General features: G+C 47.6%; 1 protein-coding gene across 1 annotated transcript in view; it reads right to left on the reverse strand.

The window, feature by feature from the left end:
• MDGA1 (MAM domain containing glycosylphosphatidylinositol anchor 1) overlaps positions 1-19,896 on the reverse strand; it is a 134,230-nt gene that overhangs the window by 25,805 nt on the left and 88,529 nt on the right. The window contains exons 10-11 of the mRNA XM_056487567.1: positions 17,094-17,245; positions 86-263 (exon numbers count right to left, since the gene is read on the reverse strand). Coding sequence (XP_056343542.1) covers positions 86-263; positions 17,094-17,245 — 330 coding nt within the window. The remainder of the gene's footprint in view (positions 1-85; positions 264-17,093; positions 17,246-19,896) is intronic.

A 19,896-nucleotide genomic window follows, 5' to 3' on the forward strand; every position in this document is an offset into this window, starting at 1 on the left:
GGTCAGAGAAGAGCACTCTCTGCACGCCCACATCCCCAGGCCGAGGCTGGGAGCTGCTCTGGGGGCAGCAGCAGGAGACACCTACGTTCCATGTACCGGATGATGCGGGCAGCCATGTCCCCAGCCCCAAAGCTGGTGATGGGCGTCAGGCGCACTTCATAGCTCTGAGGCACCTTCAGGTTGGGCAAGATGTGCTCCAGCAGCAGGCCCTTCTCCATCTTCTTCACAGGAATGAAGGTCTGGATGGTGTTTCTCTGAGACAGCTGCATAGAAAAAGAACCCGTAGTGTTATGAAAATCCTGAGACTGGAAACCTGAGCATCCATCATCTGACACCCTATTCCTCCTCTTTCTATACAGATTTAAACCTGGTTGCTCCATGAGATCTTCATGCAGTATTATTTTGAAAATTGCCCTCCCTGGTACAGAGCAGTCATCAGGAGCCTGAGCTCTCCCTGAAGGGAAGCCTTGGTACCCTCCAAGAGAGGGACTGTAGGGATAATTTGAACTGCAGGTCCTGAAGCAACTTTGTGTCAGAAGCAATGATTTCAGGAGGGAGAAAAGGAGCCCAATTCACCCCTGTTAGTGCACCCAGGTCCTGTGCAAACACAGCATGGCATTGCACCAAGATACCCCTCAGTTCACAATCATTGCTACAGAATTCATTAATTTGCTGCCTGGGCCACGTGACACTTCATTTGGTGTCTCACTGGGAGCAGTCTACTACCATACTTCCTCAGAAACCTTCCATTGGGTCCATCCTTGGACTGCCCCTGCAGACCAGAGCAAGGGGTCTAGCTCAGGCTGATGGTTCTCTGGGGTCACTCATCCCAGTGAAGGCTCTGCTTCCTCTGATTCCCATTGGAAGTGGCTGAATTATGCTAGCTGAACCATACCAGCTAAACATTGTTCAGTTTGCTAAGGCAGCAGGGAAGTTTCAAGAAAACAATGGGGAAAATATCGTTATCAAAATCACCACCACTAAAAATGATGAATTACATGTCAGTGAAACTTCCCTGCCATGGTCATGCTTGCCTGGCTGGGAAAGAGCAAGAACGAGGGCTGCATTGTGAAGACACAATTTCCTGCTGTTGCTGTGCAGTGCCTGGATCCTTGTGGCAAAATATGTTACTGGGGATGATGGTGCTGGTGAAAAGACCTTTGGCAGAACTTTCCATAGTCCAGCATTCACCAAGCTTCCCCTTGCCTCTGATACATCCTCTAGGCTGAAGGTTTCATGGCAAAAGCAGTTCTGCTGACAGGCAGCCTCAGTGTTCACCATTAACTCTGACGTTGCAGGATTACTGGAAGCAGGATGCATGGAGGAAGGTTTACAGCAAATCTGTCAGTGTGCACAGTGTGGGGCAAGAAGATGGAGTGAGGGCACAGCAGAAGCAAAGGCCACTATCAAAGCAGGGCAGGGGCAATGCTGATGTGGTGCTTAGTAAAAACAAGTGCATACAATCCTCCTCTGCCTGTCTCCAGCTCTCATGTACGCAGCTCTAAGCTCAAACTCAGAAGCAATGGCTGCTGCTGTAGAGCTTCCTGTGCCAAAGTCCCATTCTTTTCCAACACAGCCAGGACCCATTGACCCACCCCGTTGATCTGCCCACAGTTGGGGTGCTGGTCCCAAGTGTAGGGGCAGGGATTGGTCCCTGGGAATGTGTGGCTCTCACAGTTTTGCACCTGCCTTGCAGATTGTACCTTAAAGAGACCTTTGTACCTGAACAGATGAGGGTGTAAGCTGCTTAAGGAACTGCTTGCTGCACTCTCCTCCTCCTCCCCTGACAAGATGGAGCAGAGAGCTGGGAGCTGTTCTGGTGCCTTCCCCCAGCTTGGTGCTGCCCTACAAGGAGCCTGGGAGCAGTCCTAGTGCGCAGGACCAGGGCAATGGCTCCCAGAGGCACCAGGACGCTGCCAGGATCTGTTCATATCAACAACACCCTACCTGCACACATGCCAGTTGGGTTCTGATCCATGGCATTCCTCCTGCTCAGCCCTCCCATCTGCCAGCCCTCCACACCATTGCTCTGGCCAAGCAGTGGCAGAGCTGGCTCCCAGGGGCAGGGACTTAAGCTGGGATCATTAGCATCAGACCCCCAATTATCTGGGAGAAGAGGAGCAGTCAGAAGCCAGAAGCAGAAGGCTAGAGATGTATAGCTCCTGGCATGACACTTTTTGGGGAGTGGAGTGTGACTGGGAGGACTGGCAGCAGCTCCTCCCCACAGGCTGCTATTTGCTGGGGTGTTGGGAAGGCAGCCAGCAAATAGGAGGAGGTCAGGAACCATTTCCCTCATCTAGATATAACCTTTAGAAGAGAAACAAAATGGAGAGTCAGAGAGAAGCTTGAGGGTGAGATTCAGACAGTGCAAATTCCACCTCAGCCGGGAGTTAGGTGGAATTTAGGTATCTAAAGCCTCTGGGAGCAAGGTCAAATCATGTACTCTCCCACGTCATCGAATCCAGGACAAACTGAGAAATCAGCCTCCAGGCTGGATGCAAAGCTCTGGATCCCCTGGTCGAGTCTACCCTCAGGGACTTGTGTAACCAAATAAATAACCGGCTGCCACACAGGTCTGGCTGCAAAACAGAAATAATTAAAGGCACATATGCTTCCTACGGGTTGCAACCTCCCTGCTTTTTAGAATAGACCTGAATCACTAGGTAACGGCAAAGGCACAGCCAAGGCTCAGCATGTATCTCCTCTTGATGCACAGAGGCAAATTTTAAGAGGGTCTTTTCCCTCCACCAAATATTTTGCAGCTATATCTTCTCCCAGAATTATTTCCTGTCTCTATCCAATATACAACTTGGACTGACACAGAAACTGGCTGCCAGCAAGACTGCCCTCTGCACATCTTTACTACAGTCTCTCCAGTCCTGGCATCACAACAGAACTGGCCCTGGATGTCTTTGGAAAGGTTGGCTTCTCTGTGAAAGCAGCATGGGCCCTGAGCTGGCTGCAGCTGTCAGTAGACAGAGCCAGGTGCGCTGCCAGCACAGTTTAAAGGGCATGAAATTAGTGCAAGGGAGAAAAGGGGGCAGCTCCAGCCAGCTGCCTGCTGCGTGCATGTGGAGCAGGTGCTGGCTTGGAGTCACTAGCACAGGTCCAGCAGACTGAGGCAGAAAGGCCAAGGTCTGCCTCTGCATCCCCCTCCTTAAACATCCTTTGCGTCCCTGATTGCCAGCAGCAGGCACCAGCAGGAACCCATTTTTCAATCCACTTCAATTGCCAGCTGTTTCCCTTTCTCCTGTTCCATGTGTTCTCGTGCTATCCTGGCATCTTCCTTCCACCCCCACCCCAGCATCTCTCCTCAGGATCACGCTGACCCAGTGTTCCAGTTTAATATTGCTGCAGTGCAGTTAATAAAGCAGAGGCCGGTGCAGAGGACAGGGAAACACTGGCCACCTTATTAGACAGGCTGAAGCCTCAGTGGAGCAGCTCATGCTACAAGCTCATTCATCACCAGGCTCAGGGAGCTGGCTCAGGGGCCAGAGCAAGAGCACTGTGCAGAGCACAGGCTCACCTCTGCCTTTACCTCCCTGTATTCCCAATAATCTGAGGAAGGGGATGGGAAAGGAGAAAAACAAAATAAATCCACAATTTCTACCAGCTGGCTGTGAATATCACACAGGCTGCAGAGGTGAGAATGTTCTTGTGGAACAGATTCCCTAAAAACACCTTACAAAGGGCAAAGTCAGCCCCATGTGGTTTGTGTGTATTCACGTGCAGAGTATGCAACCTGTCCCTTTCCCTGTCACTGTAAGCAGCACCAGCAATCAGGGGAGAACTCACTCACATGCATTCACTCACACCAAACCTCTGGGAGCTGCAAACTGGGGCTGCCCTTCCTCATTCCTCACCATCACCCACGCTCTTGGTGGGCACTTTCCCCTGTCTTTCATTTGAGCCAGCTTGTGATGCTTGCAGAGTGCTTGTCCCATTGTAGCCAGCCAAGCTGGCCCATGGACTGGCAACACACACCAAGAGTCTCAGAGACAAAAGCAGGATGCCACAGTACCCCTGCCCTGCTTCCATTCCCAGCTGGGGCACTGTCACAGCAGAGGGGCTGAGGTATGACACTGCCACACCTACATTTTCTGTTTATATAGGCTATTAAAGGAATAAGCCAGGATGATGTTTTCAGACTGAATGTTTACTCCAGATATGTGCCAGATAGCAGCCTTTATAAAGCTAAAGGATGTTATAAACACATCTGTCAAGAGTTAGTGATGTGGCTCTGCTCTACACCACCACAACAACCTGCTTGTGCTGAGACTGGTGTGACTTGGGAAGCCATGCACATGGTCTCACAACCAGCTGTATCTTAATGCTTGTTTGAGGGAGAAATTAGAAAGAAAATCTGTTTCATCACCAAGCCCCAAGGTATTTCTAGCAAAAACAGCTAGAAAAATGAACATTAAAATCATGTAGATCCCCCAACAAGCTGATCAGAGCAAAGGAACTGTTTTGCAGGCATCCAGCTTCCCAGCATTGCAATTCACTCCTGATGCTCTTTCTTTACTTGTCCCTCTTCTTCAGCAACTTCTCAGCTCAGGACACAAGCAGTAGCTCTGCTTTCCAATATCTCCATTCAAATCCTTCCCACACATGCTCGCTCTTTCACCCTTTTTTCTCAGCCTCATTCAAATTCCCCTGGCTGCTCCCTCCTGCAGCACGAAAGAGACAGGGGTGGGTGGCTGCATTCCCACTCCATCCTCACTAGCTGCAGATATGGGCTGTGGGGACAGCTCCCAGCTCCATCTGCAGCCTCTCCAGCCTCTCTGAAGGCAGAGGAGGCAGCAGATAGAGGCAGGCTGCTGTGGCACAGCAGCCTTGCACACAGTCTCTGTCCCTTTGGCAGGTTCTTCCTGTGCAGCTCTGACACCAGACAAATGCTGGGTCTGGCATGTGTGCAGGTGGGCTGTCCTAAGCTCCCCCACCTCCCCCTCCTCTCTCACCTGTGTCAGGACACTCTGGAGAGCAGACATCCACCAGACTAGGAGCTGTGGAGAGCCTGGTGGTGCAGGAAGCACAAGTGTCTCAAAATGTCTGAAAAGAAGCATGGGGCAATAATCTGGTAAAAACAATCTTCAACTGCCTGTGCAGCTGGTGGGCTGTAGTCTGCCAGCAACCAGCAGTCAAGGTAGTCTTCAAAGCTCAGTGCCAAGCTGTCCAGTTTCTCAGCACACACAGACATCCCTGTTTAGCAAGGTCCAGAGGCCAGGAGAAGGTGAGAGTAGCAGAAGGGCACTTCTGACAAGAAATACTGCTCAGGGTATGACAGAGCCTCCCACTTGTACCATTTCAGCCTGTTTGCACAGTCTTGGCTTCATGACACAGCTCTGTCCTAGAGTGCTGCAGGCATCATCTCTTATCAGATTTCCCCAGTGGCTGGACTGTGATGACCTCATCCCAACAAAGTCCAGCTAAGATACAGCTGCTCCCTTCCTAAGGGAGTGCTGCTCACAAAGACCAGAAACAATCACATCACTGCCCTCACCATGATTGGACTGGCAGTGTCTGTGGCCTTACACTGGTGACAGCCAGGAAAGATACTCCCAAGATACTGGAAGAGGCTGAGCTTGCTCATGGCACTGGTAACAGCTCCTGGGATGAACATGGGGCTCTACAATGGGGCTCTGCTGCTACTTCATCAGACATTCCTTGTCCTCAATTCCTGCCCCAACTGTGCCTCCAAAACTACAGGATATGTGGCAGAGAGGCAACCTCAAAAAATTTAGAAACCATAGACTTCTTAAAGTTAAAAAAAAAAAAAAAGAAATATGATTATAGAATTTATGTGTGTTGGAGTTTATAGTACCAGAGATTGAAAACAAATTATCCAGTTCTCGAGAGCTCAGCAGATGAGTTCCACAGGTAGAAATAATTTCTTGGGAAAAGAGGAATGAAAAATTCTCTGAAAGAGGGTCAGGAGGAAGGTGGGGATTGGAAATTTTCAGGAACTCTCTTGAACATGAGGCTCCAACATATTCCACAATGCTGGGAAAATATGCCTTAAATCTGGCCCTTCCTTTCCCCTTCTTCCTATTCACTCTGACACACAGCAGTGGATTGAGACTGTGATCCTTGATGTCACCTTGGCACCACAGAGCAGAGTAGAGGAAGATGTCTCTGACACTCCTTTTGAACACCATGAAGTGGATGCTTGATCTCTGTATTTTGGCAGAGGGATAAAGCCCCTCTGCCCCCAGAGTTCAGAGAAGGGCAAAGCATGGCTACAACCTAGGACACAGCAGGGGATGTACACTCCTGGCTGACAGGGTCCAGTCACCAGAGGGGCTGCCTCTGTTTATTAATTTTATGTATGTATCACATCTTATCATAAAAGTGGTTTTTTCCTTTTAGGCCTGCTCCTCCCCCTGGACATCTGTTCTGGAGCCTGACTGCCCTAATGTTCTCATTTTCAGAGTGAATTTATTCACATGCAGCTTGCACCCAGTTATCTTGTGCCAGTATTGTCCTTAGCTTCAATGGCTCTTTTTCCTCGCTGCTGCTTGACCCCCTGATGTTTTACAGCCAGCAATCTCACCACCTCTCAGCCTTTGCTTTGCTGGGCTAAGCAGGCTGAGCACTCTGTGACTGCTCTTGTAACACAGACTCTCCCTCTCCAGGATTGATTCTACAGTGTTTTTCAGCATGATCCCACTTGCTGGAGTTCAGTGCCCCAGCCCTGCATACAGGATGTAGTGGCACTTCTCTACCTTGCCCAGAAGTGCCTCGAGTTTCATCTAGGAGTACATTTGCCCTTTCTCACACCTGCATCTTATCAGCTGCTCCTTGAAGTCAACTCACTTGGCCACTGCACTCATTTTCCGAAGATGAGCTCCCAGCCTGCACCACCTTCTGCATCTATGACCCTGCCTTTGTACCACTGCATTTCATCCCACCAGAACCACTCAAATAGTTTTCTGTCTCTCAGATCTTTCTTCCAATCCTTCCTAATCCTTCACCAAAATGGCATTTTCTCCCAGCCTGGTGTCAGCTGCACAAAATTTCAAGAGCACTATCCTAATAGGGGATTCTGAACTCTGGGAGTATCTCTGGTATCAGCTGCAGGGAAGATGCCTGCCTATTCTGGAAAAAACTATTTGGGTATGTTTTGGGTAGTGAAGAAATTTGGTTTGCATATGAAGACAGTAATTTTGATGCTTCTTTATAATCTCTCATCAAACTTCCTCTGTGTGTCACATTGAATTAAAATATTTTCTTTGGTTAGTACTTAATCACTATCTTGGATGAAAATTATGTCAAGCACTAACCTCATCAATTAAAGGGCTAAGGTAACTTTACAGTTGGATTTCTTTTATTTTCCTTGCTTGATAACCATTACTCCTAAGGGGTTTCCAGAACAAATAATCACATTGCAAGCACAAAACTGGCCTTTCCCAGACAAGCACATTGGTGAACTGAAATTCATGCCTATGTTTTTCATCAGCCAAGCACACAGGCTCAGATCCTGGGATTAAGCAAGGATGGATGCCCAAACCAAATCCATCATTCAGTCTAAATGAGGAGTCCTGGAAGATTTTTGTACTAAACTGTCCTTTATCAGGAAGCCCAGTTTCTTAGCTGAAACATTCCCAACTCCAGACAGAAAAGCAACTGCAACTTTCAGTGGCTTCTGAGGACAGCTGGAGCCATCAAGGCTGGGAGTCAGTCTCTCTCTCTCTTCCTCTTGCACAGGCAATCAGCTGCCCATCCTCATTAGGTGCCAAGAGCAGCAGTTTATGGTTTCCTAGAGAAGCCAAATTGGTGCTGTCATGAATTACTGTAAGTGCTTGTTCTACACTCTTCAATAATGTCTTTCATTAGGATCTGATCAGAAAGCAATATGTATTTTATTAGTGTATGTTCCCTGGTCTAAGGAAGAACAGACCTAGCCTTCACTCTGTCAGAGAGGCAGTCAAGCACAAGCCTTAACTGAGGCACTCTCCTACTGTCTCACAGCCTTATTTTCAACCCTGAGGGCACATGCAGTCCCACTGTTTCAGACTGCAAGCTCTCTATTCTCACTGCAAGTTCCTGCCTGTACTGACTCTTGACTGTGCACTGCAGAGCCTGAGATCACCTCTCTGTCTATTTTATGGGCACGAGATGGGTAAGAGACAGTATCTCTCATGTCCCTCCACATCCCCCTCTTGCAGAGAGCAATGGTTCCAGACTCTTTTGAGCCTCACATCTGAAAATCAGCACTGATCAGTGCCCTACTGGATCCAGCTTTATACCCATCCCTACATCAGTAAGCACAGTCTCCTCTTCCACCAATTTCCTTGCATTGGACACATCTGCTTGCAGCCAGACCCATGCACATGTCTATGCACTGTGCTATCAGCACTTCTGGCTCCAAGACAAAAGAAGCAATTTGGCTCTGCACAGCCCAAGTCTGCCCAGCTGAAGTTAGACTGATCTCTGAGCAACTTTGCCTAGAATATGGTGTAACTTGCAAGCAGGACATGCTGCACCAACAGGAGCTTCATTTCTTCAGTTCTCTACAGACCCTGGCAGAGATGTGGCAGAGCAGAAGGTGCTAGGGTACCTTCACCCTTGAAAACAACTAATAAAGGATGGGGCTGATGTTTCCTGGAGCAGAAATAACCTTTTTGTGTGACTCTGGGCTTTCCAATCTCGTACCTGTAATGAAGGTATGTAGGTAAGTATCATTCCAGAGCCTCTAGGCTGTCTTTATAGAAGAGGCAGAGGCAGCACAGGATATGCAGGGAGACCCATAAAGCTCTTCACATTGCTCCATGCTGCCACTTCATTTCTTTATGATACACAGCCAAAACATCCTTCTAGTGCCTACTCCTTTCATTCACGACCAGCTATGGGAGACACTACATCTCTCTTCCAAACCCTTCCCCTTCACACACTCTTATCTCCAATGTGTTCTAGGAAGTGAGAGCCAGGGGAAAAAAAGAAACAAAACCAAAAAAAAAGGAAACAGAAACAAAAGGAAGAAGAGGTGGAATATAGGAAGGGGAGCAGGAAAAGGCACAAAGAACCACCAAGAATAGATGGTGAAGCAGTAGGAGGAGCATGGAACAACTACCAAAAATAACAGATGAGCAGAGTAAACAGGGGGAAGCCACAGCACTGCCTATCAACAGGGACTTTCAGAAAGACTCAATACTAGCATGTACCCCTTGAGGACACTGAAGGAGAGTGGATAAGTGATGCACAAAAAGAGATGCACAAAAAGGACTTGATACCTGGCAAGCATTTTCCATTCTGTACTCAGCTTTGTAAAACACAAGCCAAGAGCCTGCTGGATATGAACAAGCACAGTGATGTGAAAGCAACATCTGTATCCTGCAAAGCTGCTATGAGGGGTCTCTTGGTTTGGGGAATCTGATTATCACTTCTCTCACGCTTTTCTTACCCAAAAAGAACACTGAACAGTGGTGCTAGGAGCTAGAAAGACACGAGATTTTCCTTTTAGATGTGTTATAAGAACATATGAGCCTTTCCAGCAAAATCTTCTTAACTTCTCTTCTCAGTCACTGTAACTGTTCTGAACACAGCTAAAACTGGGACATGTGCTTGAAATATTCCCTTGTACTAGGAAAGCTGAACAATATCCTGCTTTCTCTCTTGCCCAGTTGAGTACTTGAACAGCATTAGGAGCAGTACATACGAAAAGTTAAGACAAAATCTCTCTGCAAGGCACCTTATGAAAGGCAAGACACCTTGTAACACTGTCAGCTACCCTGTTTTGGGCAGGTTACCTTACACTTTGGATCTGGCTGAGACAGAGGTAATTTTCCCAATTGGAGCCCTCACAATACTCTGTGTGGGCAGCTAGAAAGAGCTTGATAATACACCAGTGTTCTGGCTACTGCTCAGCAGAGTTCCCACAGCCCCAGTGCTGTCCCTCCAGCACTCTCCCCTCACCAGTAGGCTGGGGGTGGGCAAGATCCTGGGAGGGACATCATATCCAGGACTCCTGGTTCAAATTGACCAAGGGGATATGAAAGTATGACTGTGACATTTGTCATCCAGAGCAACTGCTACATATACTTTGTTTCCCACAAAGTGGCTGGACATTGCTTGCTGATGGGAAGTAGAGAAATAATTGTTCATTTTCCTTTGTTTCTGCACATGGCCTTGGCTGTTGGTTATTAAACTGACTTTATCTTGACTCATGTGTTTTTTACAATCTTATTTTTTCTCCCCCTGTCCTGCAGAGGAGGGGAGAATGATAGAGCAGTTTAGTGGGCAACTGAGATCTAGCCAAGGTCAACCAACTACAATTTACTTACTTTGGATAATTACAGAAGAGAAATGATACTTAAGACTGAAGCGCAACTAATTTGCCACTACTCATATCACTAATTTTCCCAACTAGCTGATCACAGATGATCTGTGGACTGGAGAAAAGCAGCTCAGGAAAACCATGTATCATACTGAAGAGCGATTTGTGAATGCAAAAAGACAGAATTAATCAAACTAATTCAGTAGTTAAGCATCATGTGCTAAGCTCTCGTGGGCAAAGGGAAGAAGTCCCAACAGTGGCACTGGAAGCTGTTAGACTACTGAAGGGGGAAACCTTTTCCCATGGCTACCAGTCACTTCCACTGAAATCACACCTGACCCATCAGTGCTGATCAGGCCTGTGCCAAGCTTCCCTGGCCACCCTTGTACAAAACATTCTGATCCTCTGACAGAGCCAACAACAGCCTTGGCCAGGCAGACATCTCCATCTGCATGAGTAATGGCCAGGGGAAAACTCCCTTCCTTTGTGCTGGTGGAGGCTCTGCTGTTGTCAACTTAGCCAACAGAGTACAAACATGAAACACGGAAAAAACTCCTTGTTTCCACCCCCACCAAACATCCAGCTATCCTGTGATTTTCCCTTTCAACAGAGGTGGAGAAGACTTTGTTCCAGCAGCATCTTCTGTGACAGATTGCTAGGGATGAAAAGAGAGATGGCTCCATGTGCTAAGAGCTGCAGTGACTGATGGTGTGTCCCATTTCCAGGCAGCAGAGAGCACAGCTGAGGTAAGATCCTGCTGTCTTCACTCCCACATGCCCGTGGCAAAGTCACTGCTTCACCTCCAGGTCCAGCACACCAATCCTACCGAGCTTCAAGGACTGCATGTCCACCATTTGTTATTGATCAGCCAGCTCTCCCTCCACTGGCATGCAGCTGACACTCAGACCCAAACCCCTCCTCCTCTTGCAGCCTAGAAAGGCAGTGCCTCCTCTCCCCTCTCTTGCTTTCCCTGGCTTTGCATCTTGCTGGCTGTTCAAACCATCCACCAAGCACAACTCCCAGTGGCACTGGCTCATAACTGCATCCTTTTCCACCTCTTCCTAGGGAATGAATCCTGCCCAGCATCACACAGGCCACTAACACAACTGAATGCAATTGTCTTGGGAGCACAGATATAATCTGCCTATTCTCACTTCCTGACCGAAAGATGAAATTTAAAAAAAAAGAGCATCAGTAGGGAGATAGGGCAGTTAGAGCTAAAAAAAGACCTTTTTCCACTACAGAGGATGGCTCTGCAGGTAGATGGAATTGCGTTGATTTAACATCCCATATGACAGCAGCCTGTGATCAAACATCAAACAGGCAGACAAGGAAGGCAAAAAAAGAAAAGAGGACTAGAGAAGCTTTCTGACAGATGTGACTTTTAAGCCATCCTGCAACAGAAGGTCTGCTTTGAGATTCAGTGCTGGGCAAACACTGTGAAGCCATGTCACTGGAGTCCCCAGTCCCAACACCAGTGAGGGAGGGCCAGCAGAGCCTGTATCAATAATGAACAGTAAAGGGTGTGGTTTGTCACACCCCATGAATATTTCTGTCTGCACATCATCTCACATGCAGCCAAGGCCACCACATGCTGCTTGAAGAAAAGCCACACTCTGTGATTGCAGCCAGCTGGGACTGTGATGCTCTTGGTAAAGGGACTCACACATCCCTGTTCCATGTGTCTGTGTCCTACCCTGGACATCAAACTGGCCTGTCAGCTGGAGGATTTTTTGGTGGATGTGGCACCACATTCCCTTTTTCCAGGCAACACCAGGCCAGTGCACCACAGAGCACATTTTATCCAGAGCAGGATGGGTACCTCCCTAGCTCACAAGCTGCAACTCTTCTTTAAGTTTTCACTTTCTAGTATGAAAACTAGGATAGCCCTGACTGCTTCTTAAGCAGTTAAGTCCTAAACCAGATATCACCTCCTCAGCTCTTGCAGCATCCCCCAGGTGAAAACCCCGCTGGCATTCCCATACTACTGTGGGAATGCACAGGATGGGGCCAGTGGGGTCACAGAGCACCAGAGAACCTGGGGATGAGAGCTATGTACCCAGCTTGGTCTGCAGTGTTTGCCTTGGCAATGGCAGCGTGGTGTGCTGTGGAGCCAGCAAAATGTCAGAGCCTTTGTAGAGCGAGTTCAGCCACCCTGAGCTCTGCCTTGTGCAGAGCTGCCTCCTCACCAAGCCTTTGGTGTCCCATTCCCCCCCACCCCTGAGGTGCAGACCCCAGGCAACCCCCAAGGCACCAGCTGCTCGTTTTCCTGAGAATATTTGCCTGAAGCCATGGTTGCATGTGCAGAAGAACAGGAATTTTTGTTCACCTCCCAGGAAACGTAGCTGGGCTGCTGCAAGAGTCACCAGCCGCTCAAGTACATCACCTCTCTGCAGTCATAGCCTTTTCTAATCTGGGACCCAAAGGCATTCTCAAGGAAGCATTTAGGGGGAGCTGTGGGCAGGTGCACTGCTCGCTCATCCCCCCTTTGCACAGCACCACCCCTGCTCAGTGCACACAGGGACAGACCTCCCTGCCCTTGGAGGGTGGCTGGTCTGGGAGCTGATGAAGCCAAAGACAGGCAGCAATAGACAGACATTGCCAAGTGGGCTAACAGGAGAGAAAAAGAACAACTGAGAGGCAGAAATGAAGTGATACAGATCCATAGTCTGTGGGCCTTGGCATAAAACCTCTCCTGCTGTGCTGGGATGGCCATCAGCAGAGTTAACCTTCCACTCTAATCACAGTCATTAAACTCCTGCTAACGCCCCTGTCCTATGTCTGTCCCAGCAGCTCTGCTATCTGTCACCTCCCCACATGGCATGCAGGCTCCCCACTGCCCCAGTTCTCATTAATGCTGCTCTGGCTGCTGATGAGGCAAGTGGCAGCAGCTCCCAAGCCCAGATGAGTTTTGTAGACAGCAGGGAATGTTTATCCAACATGGAGGAGATGAAAGTACAAACAAAGAGAGACCATACAATTACTCAGGCATTGCACAGGGCCAGTCTCATTAAAGACTCCCTGACAGGAATTAATCTGAAGTGACAACCCAAGGAGCTAATTTAGCAAACGGGTCTGGGGCCTGGCCCAGTGCAAATTTCAGGGGTCTGTCTGGCAGGCAGGCTCAGCCTGCTCTGAGGAGGGAAAAGCCAGGAATATGTAAAGCTGGCTCAGTTCTGGCCTGAGCCTGTGTGTGAGAAGGTACAGAGGAGACAGCAGCCTCAGGTCGCCTTGAGGGGAACAATGAAGATTAAACTTTCTACTGCACCAAGAGCTTCTCCTTCCTCTTTCTCTTGCAGCCTCGGGTCATGGATGGGTTCCAGCTCATTAAGTGCACAGTTATTCTGCCACCATCCCCCAAAACCATAACCACCAGCCCAACTTAGATCTTTCCTCCATGATGCAACCTGCTTGCAGCATTAGATGGCTTTTCATTTCTCTTTAATGTGAGAGCAGAGCCCTGGGATGGGTATAAAATACACAGAGAGAAACAAGCAACTTAAAAGGCTTTTTATTTTTTAAGCAAAGATCTGGTTTGGGGAGGCTGCTTTGAATCCCCAAGCAATGAAAATAATTTTCAGTTGGAATGCAGTACTTCAGTGCCTTTTCTACACTGCAAGGATACATGGCAAAAAAAATAACTTGACCAAACAGCCCAAAAGCCTTGTGGCATCTACCCACAACCAAACCACCCAAGGCTGTGACCTCACTGCAGTCACTGACTAAGTGAAGTAAGGTGGTTGGCATTTGGATCAGTGCCTTGCAGCAAGCAAGGAAAAACCTCCCAGGCTGTCAGGACAGAGAGCTGTGAGGCCCCTGTTGTTCTTCACTGGGCACATCTTCCCCTCTGAATTGTCACTCAGCAATGCCCCTGCCTAAGCCCACCTGAACAATACCTTCCAGGAAATTACAGCCTCTCTGCTGAGACACAGAGTAGAGGCTTCACAAGAAGCTTGCTCCAAGTTGCTATCATATGCACTTTCCTGGGTCAGTGGCTCCAAGCTGTCAAGCTGCTTATATGGTTTTAATCAAAAGTTAATTCTTATTCTACTGGAACTGGTGCGTCTGTTGTGCCGCTCAGCCTGCTCTGCAGTGCTGGGAACAATCAGCCTGGTGGAAGTGCATCTGCCCATCCCATATATTGTTTAGAAAATCAAATTCCCCCAGACTGCTTGCAATCCCCCCAGTAATGCCCTAGGAAGCTGCTGAACAGAAAGAACTGGAGGAGGCACGGCACCAGCCAATTAATAAGCAGCACTCTGACTCTCACCCAGCCCCATTTTCAGCAGCTGCAGCAAGCAAATTTAATTCAAGTGTTCCCAGGTGCCTAGCAAAGCATCCTGCTACTTGGGGATCTTCACATTACATATGCTGAGAGCTCCTTGAGCAAACCAGGGAGTGTGAAATGAAAACCAGCAAACTAAATTGCAACCAGTGGGCATCCCAGCTGGCTGCCTTTTGGATTCCAGCTCAGCAAGAGTTAATTCTCCTCTTTCCATCCCCTCTTCCCCCTGACAGCCCCTCACCAACCCTAGACTGCAGGCTGCCACACTCATTCATCCTCAAGGCGCTGAAGAGCCCCTGCCATGACCACTGAGGCTGCAGAGCTCCCAGGACTGGGGGAGAGGGTGGGCTGCCTGGCTGGGTGAGTTTTCACCAGCCTGATGCTGGCAATAAATCAGTTGGGAAAGGCCTGTTCAATCCCAGCTCTCCAGGAGGATTTTTGTGCCACCACAGCTAGTGCCTGGAAAGCCAGCGTATCCAGTGAGGAGTGTGGGTAGACAAACAGCAGCTCCACACTCAGGCAGACAAATCCCCTTTCTTAAGGGCTCTCCAGCCAGTAACACTTTCAGGCTTTTGAGCTTTTCAGTTATATTCACTAAGGCCCCTATGTGTTCAGTCCAGTGATGGAACAGAAGGATGCACAGCTTAGCCCAGCACAGAGATGAAGGTGTGATAAAGCAGCAGAATCTGCAGGACGTGGGACAGGGTGATGGAACAAGAGAAGGAGTGAAAGGTCAGAAGGTGTCACAAGGCTGCTTGGAGCCCAAGTGAGGCGTCACAGCAAAAACTCCAGGAAGGCAGCAGTGAACAGAGGGAAGGAGCAGGCTGGACGTGAGAGGGGATGGGATCCTCTGCAACAAGGAAATGAAAAGGGCTCCATAAGACCTCAGTATGGCTCGTGGGTGGAGACATCACCATGAAATGCCAGTGTTTTCATTGGAGAAAAGCCAGGAGGAGGCAATACCATGAAAACCTTTTCCAACGTGTCTTGTGTCTTTGTTTCAGCCAGGACAAGGTTAATTCTCTGCAGTAGTATCACAAAAAAGTATTTCCTTCTTGTGCTTGACAGAAGTGGGAACAAAGCTTTCCTCTCTCCTCCTCTCTGCCTTTCCTTATTCAGTTCCAGGCCAGCATGATGATACCTGCAGCCATTTATAAAAGCTTTCCCATACATATGGCTGAGCTACAGCAGGGTCTCTAAAACACAGCACTAAACAGTCACAACTATGTCCTGACTAAACAAACAAAACATTAACAGCAGTAACCAATGGGGTATGAACCAAACTGGGTGTGTGTGTTTAAATTTGCATGGCACTCAGCTTCCTTCATGTCATAACTTAAAGCAGAAAAGCGCTTTTCCCTTTTTTTGATCCCGTTTAGTAGGAGCTCAGTGAAGGCTAGAACCAAGATTACTTTTAGAAGCTATTCAAAAAGGAAAAATACCCCAACTTACTGGAGAAGGATAAAACCCACAAATTTGTTCATTGAGTTGCAGTGCTGATAATGGCGAAACTTGGCTCAGAGGGAAGATCTACTATGACAAACTGCCTTCATTATTAGAGGCTCCCCCAGGTCCTGTATTATTATTAAGTACTGACAACGTGCTCCATGCAGTGTGAGTAACAAACAAAGGCTGTCCCACCCCAGAGAGCTCAAAATCAAACAGAGACATAAAACTGGAGCCTACTGTGCAGAACTAGAGGAAAGAGACACTTGAATCTTTTTAATTATTTTGTTTTCTATCTACAGTAAATAAAATTTTCCTTGCAAAATGCATTTGCTTCCCAGCTACCACTGAATGGCACGAACCACCAATTTTATGCGTCCCCGTTTTTCAAAAATGTTGAATGCGGGCGCTTTGCTGGGTGTGGATGAAAGTACCTGGCAATCCTGCTAAGATAATGCTCTTTAAAAACATCAGTCTCTTTTCCCTAACTTTCTCCAACCAATGATGTCTTCAGATTTCACTCAGTTCTCTCTCCCAGCCCCCAACCCACAGTATGATTTCCCTTCAAACCCAGAAACCTTGAAACCCACTTCTCTTCCCCTGCAGAGTTCATACAGTCCAAATAGCTTAGTTAGTGTGGCAGGATGAAAGCCCTTCTGCAACACAAACAGCCATTGACTTTTTCCTGCAGTTCCTGCCTGGAGAGCTCTTCAGCTTATTCCCTTTTTTCCATACGAGTGAGGAGGATGGAATTCCACTCACTTGAATTTTTGGCCTACAAAATCTATACCACCAACTAATGATTATAAGGCATTGTTCCCACTAAAACCCCATCCAAAACACTGGGCATGACCAGCCCAATGGGGGCTGCAGGTCTTTGGAAGACCTCAACTGTACCCAGCTCCAGAGTTAAAAAAATGAACACGGAGCTGTGCACTTGGCCTGTCTCTTCCATTCAGTGGGGAAGGTGCAAGACCATCAGGATCTGCCAATTTCATCACTTTCAGCTCTTAATCAGCAAGGAAACCTTGCTGTAATTGCCTCCTGAAAGCCCACATGCTGGGGCTCCAGGAGAAGGAACCTTACCTGCCGGACTTCCAGGCGATACTTGAGGATGGGATCCACTGCATCGGGCTCCTTCTGGGTCCACTGCAAGACGTAAGAGTAATTCTTGGATTGCTTCTGGCTCAAGGTGGGGTTGGGAGTGTCATAGTAAAACTCTGGGCTATAAGCTTTTGCTGGAGGGGAAAAAAAGAAAAAAGAGGGAGGAAAGTAAAAGAGTGGGATCAAGGGGAACAAAAAATTACAAAGAGACGTGGTGAGAGTGGAAGAGCTCCACTCACCCAGCTTATCGACCTTATCTAACACAATGGACGCCTTCAGTGTAGCACAAATGTGCCACTCTTTTCTGTGAATCACTACTGCTTTCCAGCCTAAACTGTTGGGAAGATTAGCAGCCCTGCAACACCAGTGGGACACGACCAGCACCTGAGAGGGTGGGAACAACTTCAGTTCTCCAGCTGGAACTAGCTCTAATCTTTTCTCCCTTGCTTTGTAGTTTAGATTGAAGTAACAGCTTTAAACTGGCATTTCTCCCGTTTCATCTGCTGCTTTACAGAGACTCCTGCTAACAAACCCTGAGGAAAGATCATTTGGCCAGTAGGTCATAGGGAAAGTGTTATTTATCACACAGAGACCATGGCATTAAAAAGGAGACCTTGCTCCTTCTGCATCTCCCCTGCCTTGGCAACACAGTGCTCCAGCCCCTTTGTAACACAACAGTCAACTCAGCAGCAAAGAGGACACTGACCTCAGCCTGGCTAAAAGCATAAAAGCAGTGGGAGCTTAGGCAGGGGCAGAGATGTCTTTTTTAAAGCCACGTCTCTCCTTAAAAACAAAGTGCAGCAGGAGAAGGGAAACAGAAGGAAAAACGTACCAGAGAGAAAACGAGCGGTTCAGAGCAGAAGGGACTTCCCGTCACTTCCCCAGCAGTTTCTGTCCTGAATCACTACCAAACAGAATTTGAAGGCTCCTGCTATGCAGCCCAGCAGCTGGCAGCCTAATGCACAGGGAGCACAGGCAACTCGAGGTCTTACCCACAACTGGTTTTGCCCTATTTGAAATTATGATCATTTCACTCATGAACTTCAACTTTTGGTGGGTCCTGAGCTAGGCAGGAGTTGGACCTGAATGAAAGCTCAGGTATCTGGGTTCAGGTCCAGTCTAAGCCAGCAGAGACCAGAAAGATGCCTGGGCAGCAAGGGATGCTGGAGAGAAGAACAGGAATAACTACCATCTCCCCAGCATGTCTGCTGCACCTTTCCACTTGCATCACAGGCCCTGCCATTCTGTGTGGTTATAATTAGGTTCGACAGGATTCAATGTTTATTTTTTATGAACTCAGATGTACAATATTGATATTTATTTCCAAGTCCTTTTTCCCTTATTATTTTTATTGACTTGAGTTTTTGCGCAAGCAAGAAGCTCAGAACCACCTCAGAGACTAATTGCTGCTTATTCAACTTGTATTGACTATGGAAGTCAAGCTTTATAATGGATTTCAAAATAAAATCAGAACTGATGATAATCATCATCTTGCATGATATTAATTCATTATTAATTGACTCCAAGATGGAAATAGAAACTAGGGGAAAAAAAGTGCTTTTTGACAGAAATGCTGCATATCAAAATACTTTCAGAACTTACTTCTGGAAGCTTTTACTACTGCTGGAAAGTTTTGTCTTTTGCTTACAGGTGATGGGAAGAGCTGAAGACTATCCACATCTCTCCCTCAGGCTTTTCTGTGCTTGTGGCTAGTGAGGGAGCAGATGATGAACAGTATGGGCTGCCCTCATAACTTCCTCAAGAGGAATGGGTTGGATGTTTCACTACCCTTCCAAAACATCTTGGAAAGTTAATCACTCATCCATAGAAGAAAATAATCCCATCCTGGTCAGATACATGCTGTATTTTCAGTGCACCTGAACACCCCACAGTCAAAAATGAGTCACTTTCTGTTACACAGGAAAGTTTATGGTATTTTTTTTCCACAGAGAGGAAATAGAAACAAAGAGTCCATGCCATTTTCTCTGCTCAAATAGGAAGGTTGTGGCTGATGGGAATTAAAACTCCAGCAGTCCTGAGTCCAAGTAGAGCAGTCTAGTCACTAGAACATTTTTCAGGTTGCTCTACAGGCTCAGAAGGTCTAATTAATTTATAACTGTCCAGGACACAAGCAGAGGTGTCTGGAGTTGAACAGCTACCATCAGATATCAATGTCTTGGTAAAGGAGAAGGGATGCAGGAAAAATAAAGGCTTGCTGATTTCCTGATCAGTGCTCTCAAGGCATGAATCCTTTCTGCTGAGGGGATTTTATCTCCAGCACAGCATGGCACATCAGGTGCCAATATGTATTTGTTGTTGCCACCAGCAAGAAATTCCTGGGAGCATTCCCAGACTTGACAGGGATGCAGTTTTCTGTCATGGCTCATAGGGGCATATGGTTTGCTATCACTTAGTGATATGAGACTTACAAGCATATGAAAAGGTAGAGAGGGCAGAGAGGGTTCAGGCAAAATTCGCTGCCAGACAAATGCCAGGAAATCTCAAGGGGTGAGAACAAGGTCCTGAAAAGGGACCCAAATAGCAGAAGTAGTTTGGGCTCCCCCATTTCTGTAAGCATCCCAGACTTACAGCATACCTGAGCTTTTCCAAACCCTAGGAAAGGCTTGCTTCAAAATCAGGCCTTTCTGGATGTTATTAATTCTCATTTTTTCAACCCAGGCTTGAAATGTATTATAAATTGGCCCTAGACTCAAACCCAAGAATTTGAACTGAATTTATTGCTTATTAAGGCAACTTCATGGGAGAGCTTTTCTAGAAAATTGTG

Source organism: Oenanthe melanoleuca, chromosome 3 (genome assembly GCF_029582105.1).
Source record: "Oenanthe melanoleuca isolate GR-GAL-2019-014 chromosome 3, OMel1.0, whole genome shotgun sequence".
Lineage (NCBI taxonomy): Eukaryota > Metazoa > Chordata > Aves > Passeriformes > Muscicapidae > Oenanthe > Oenanthe melanoleuca.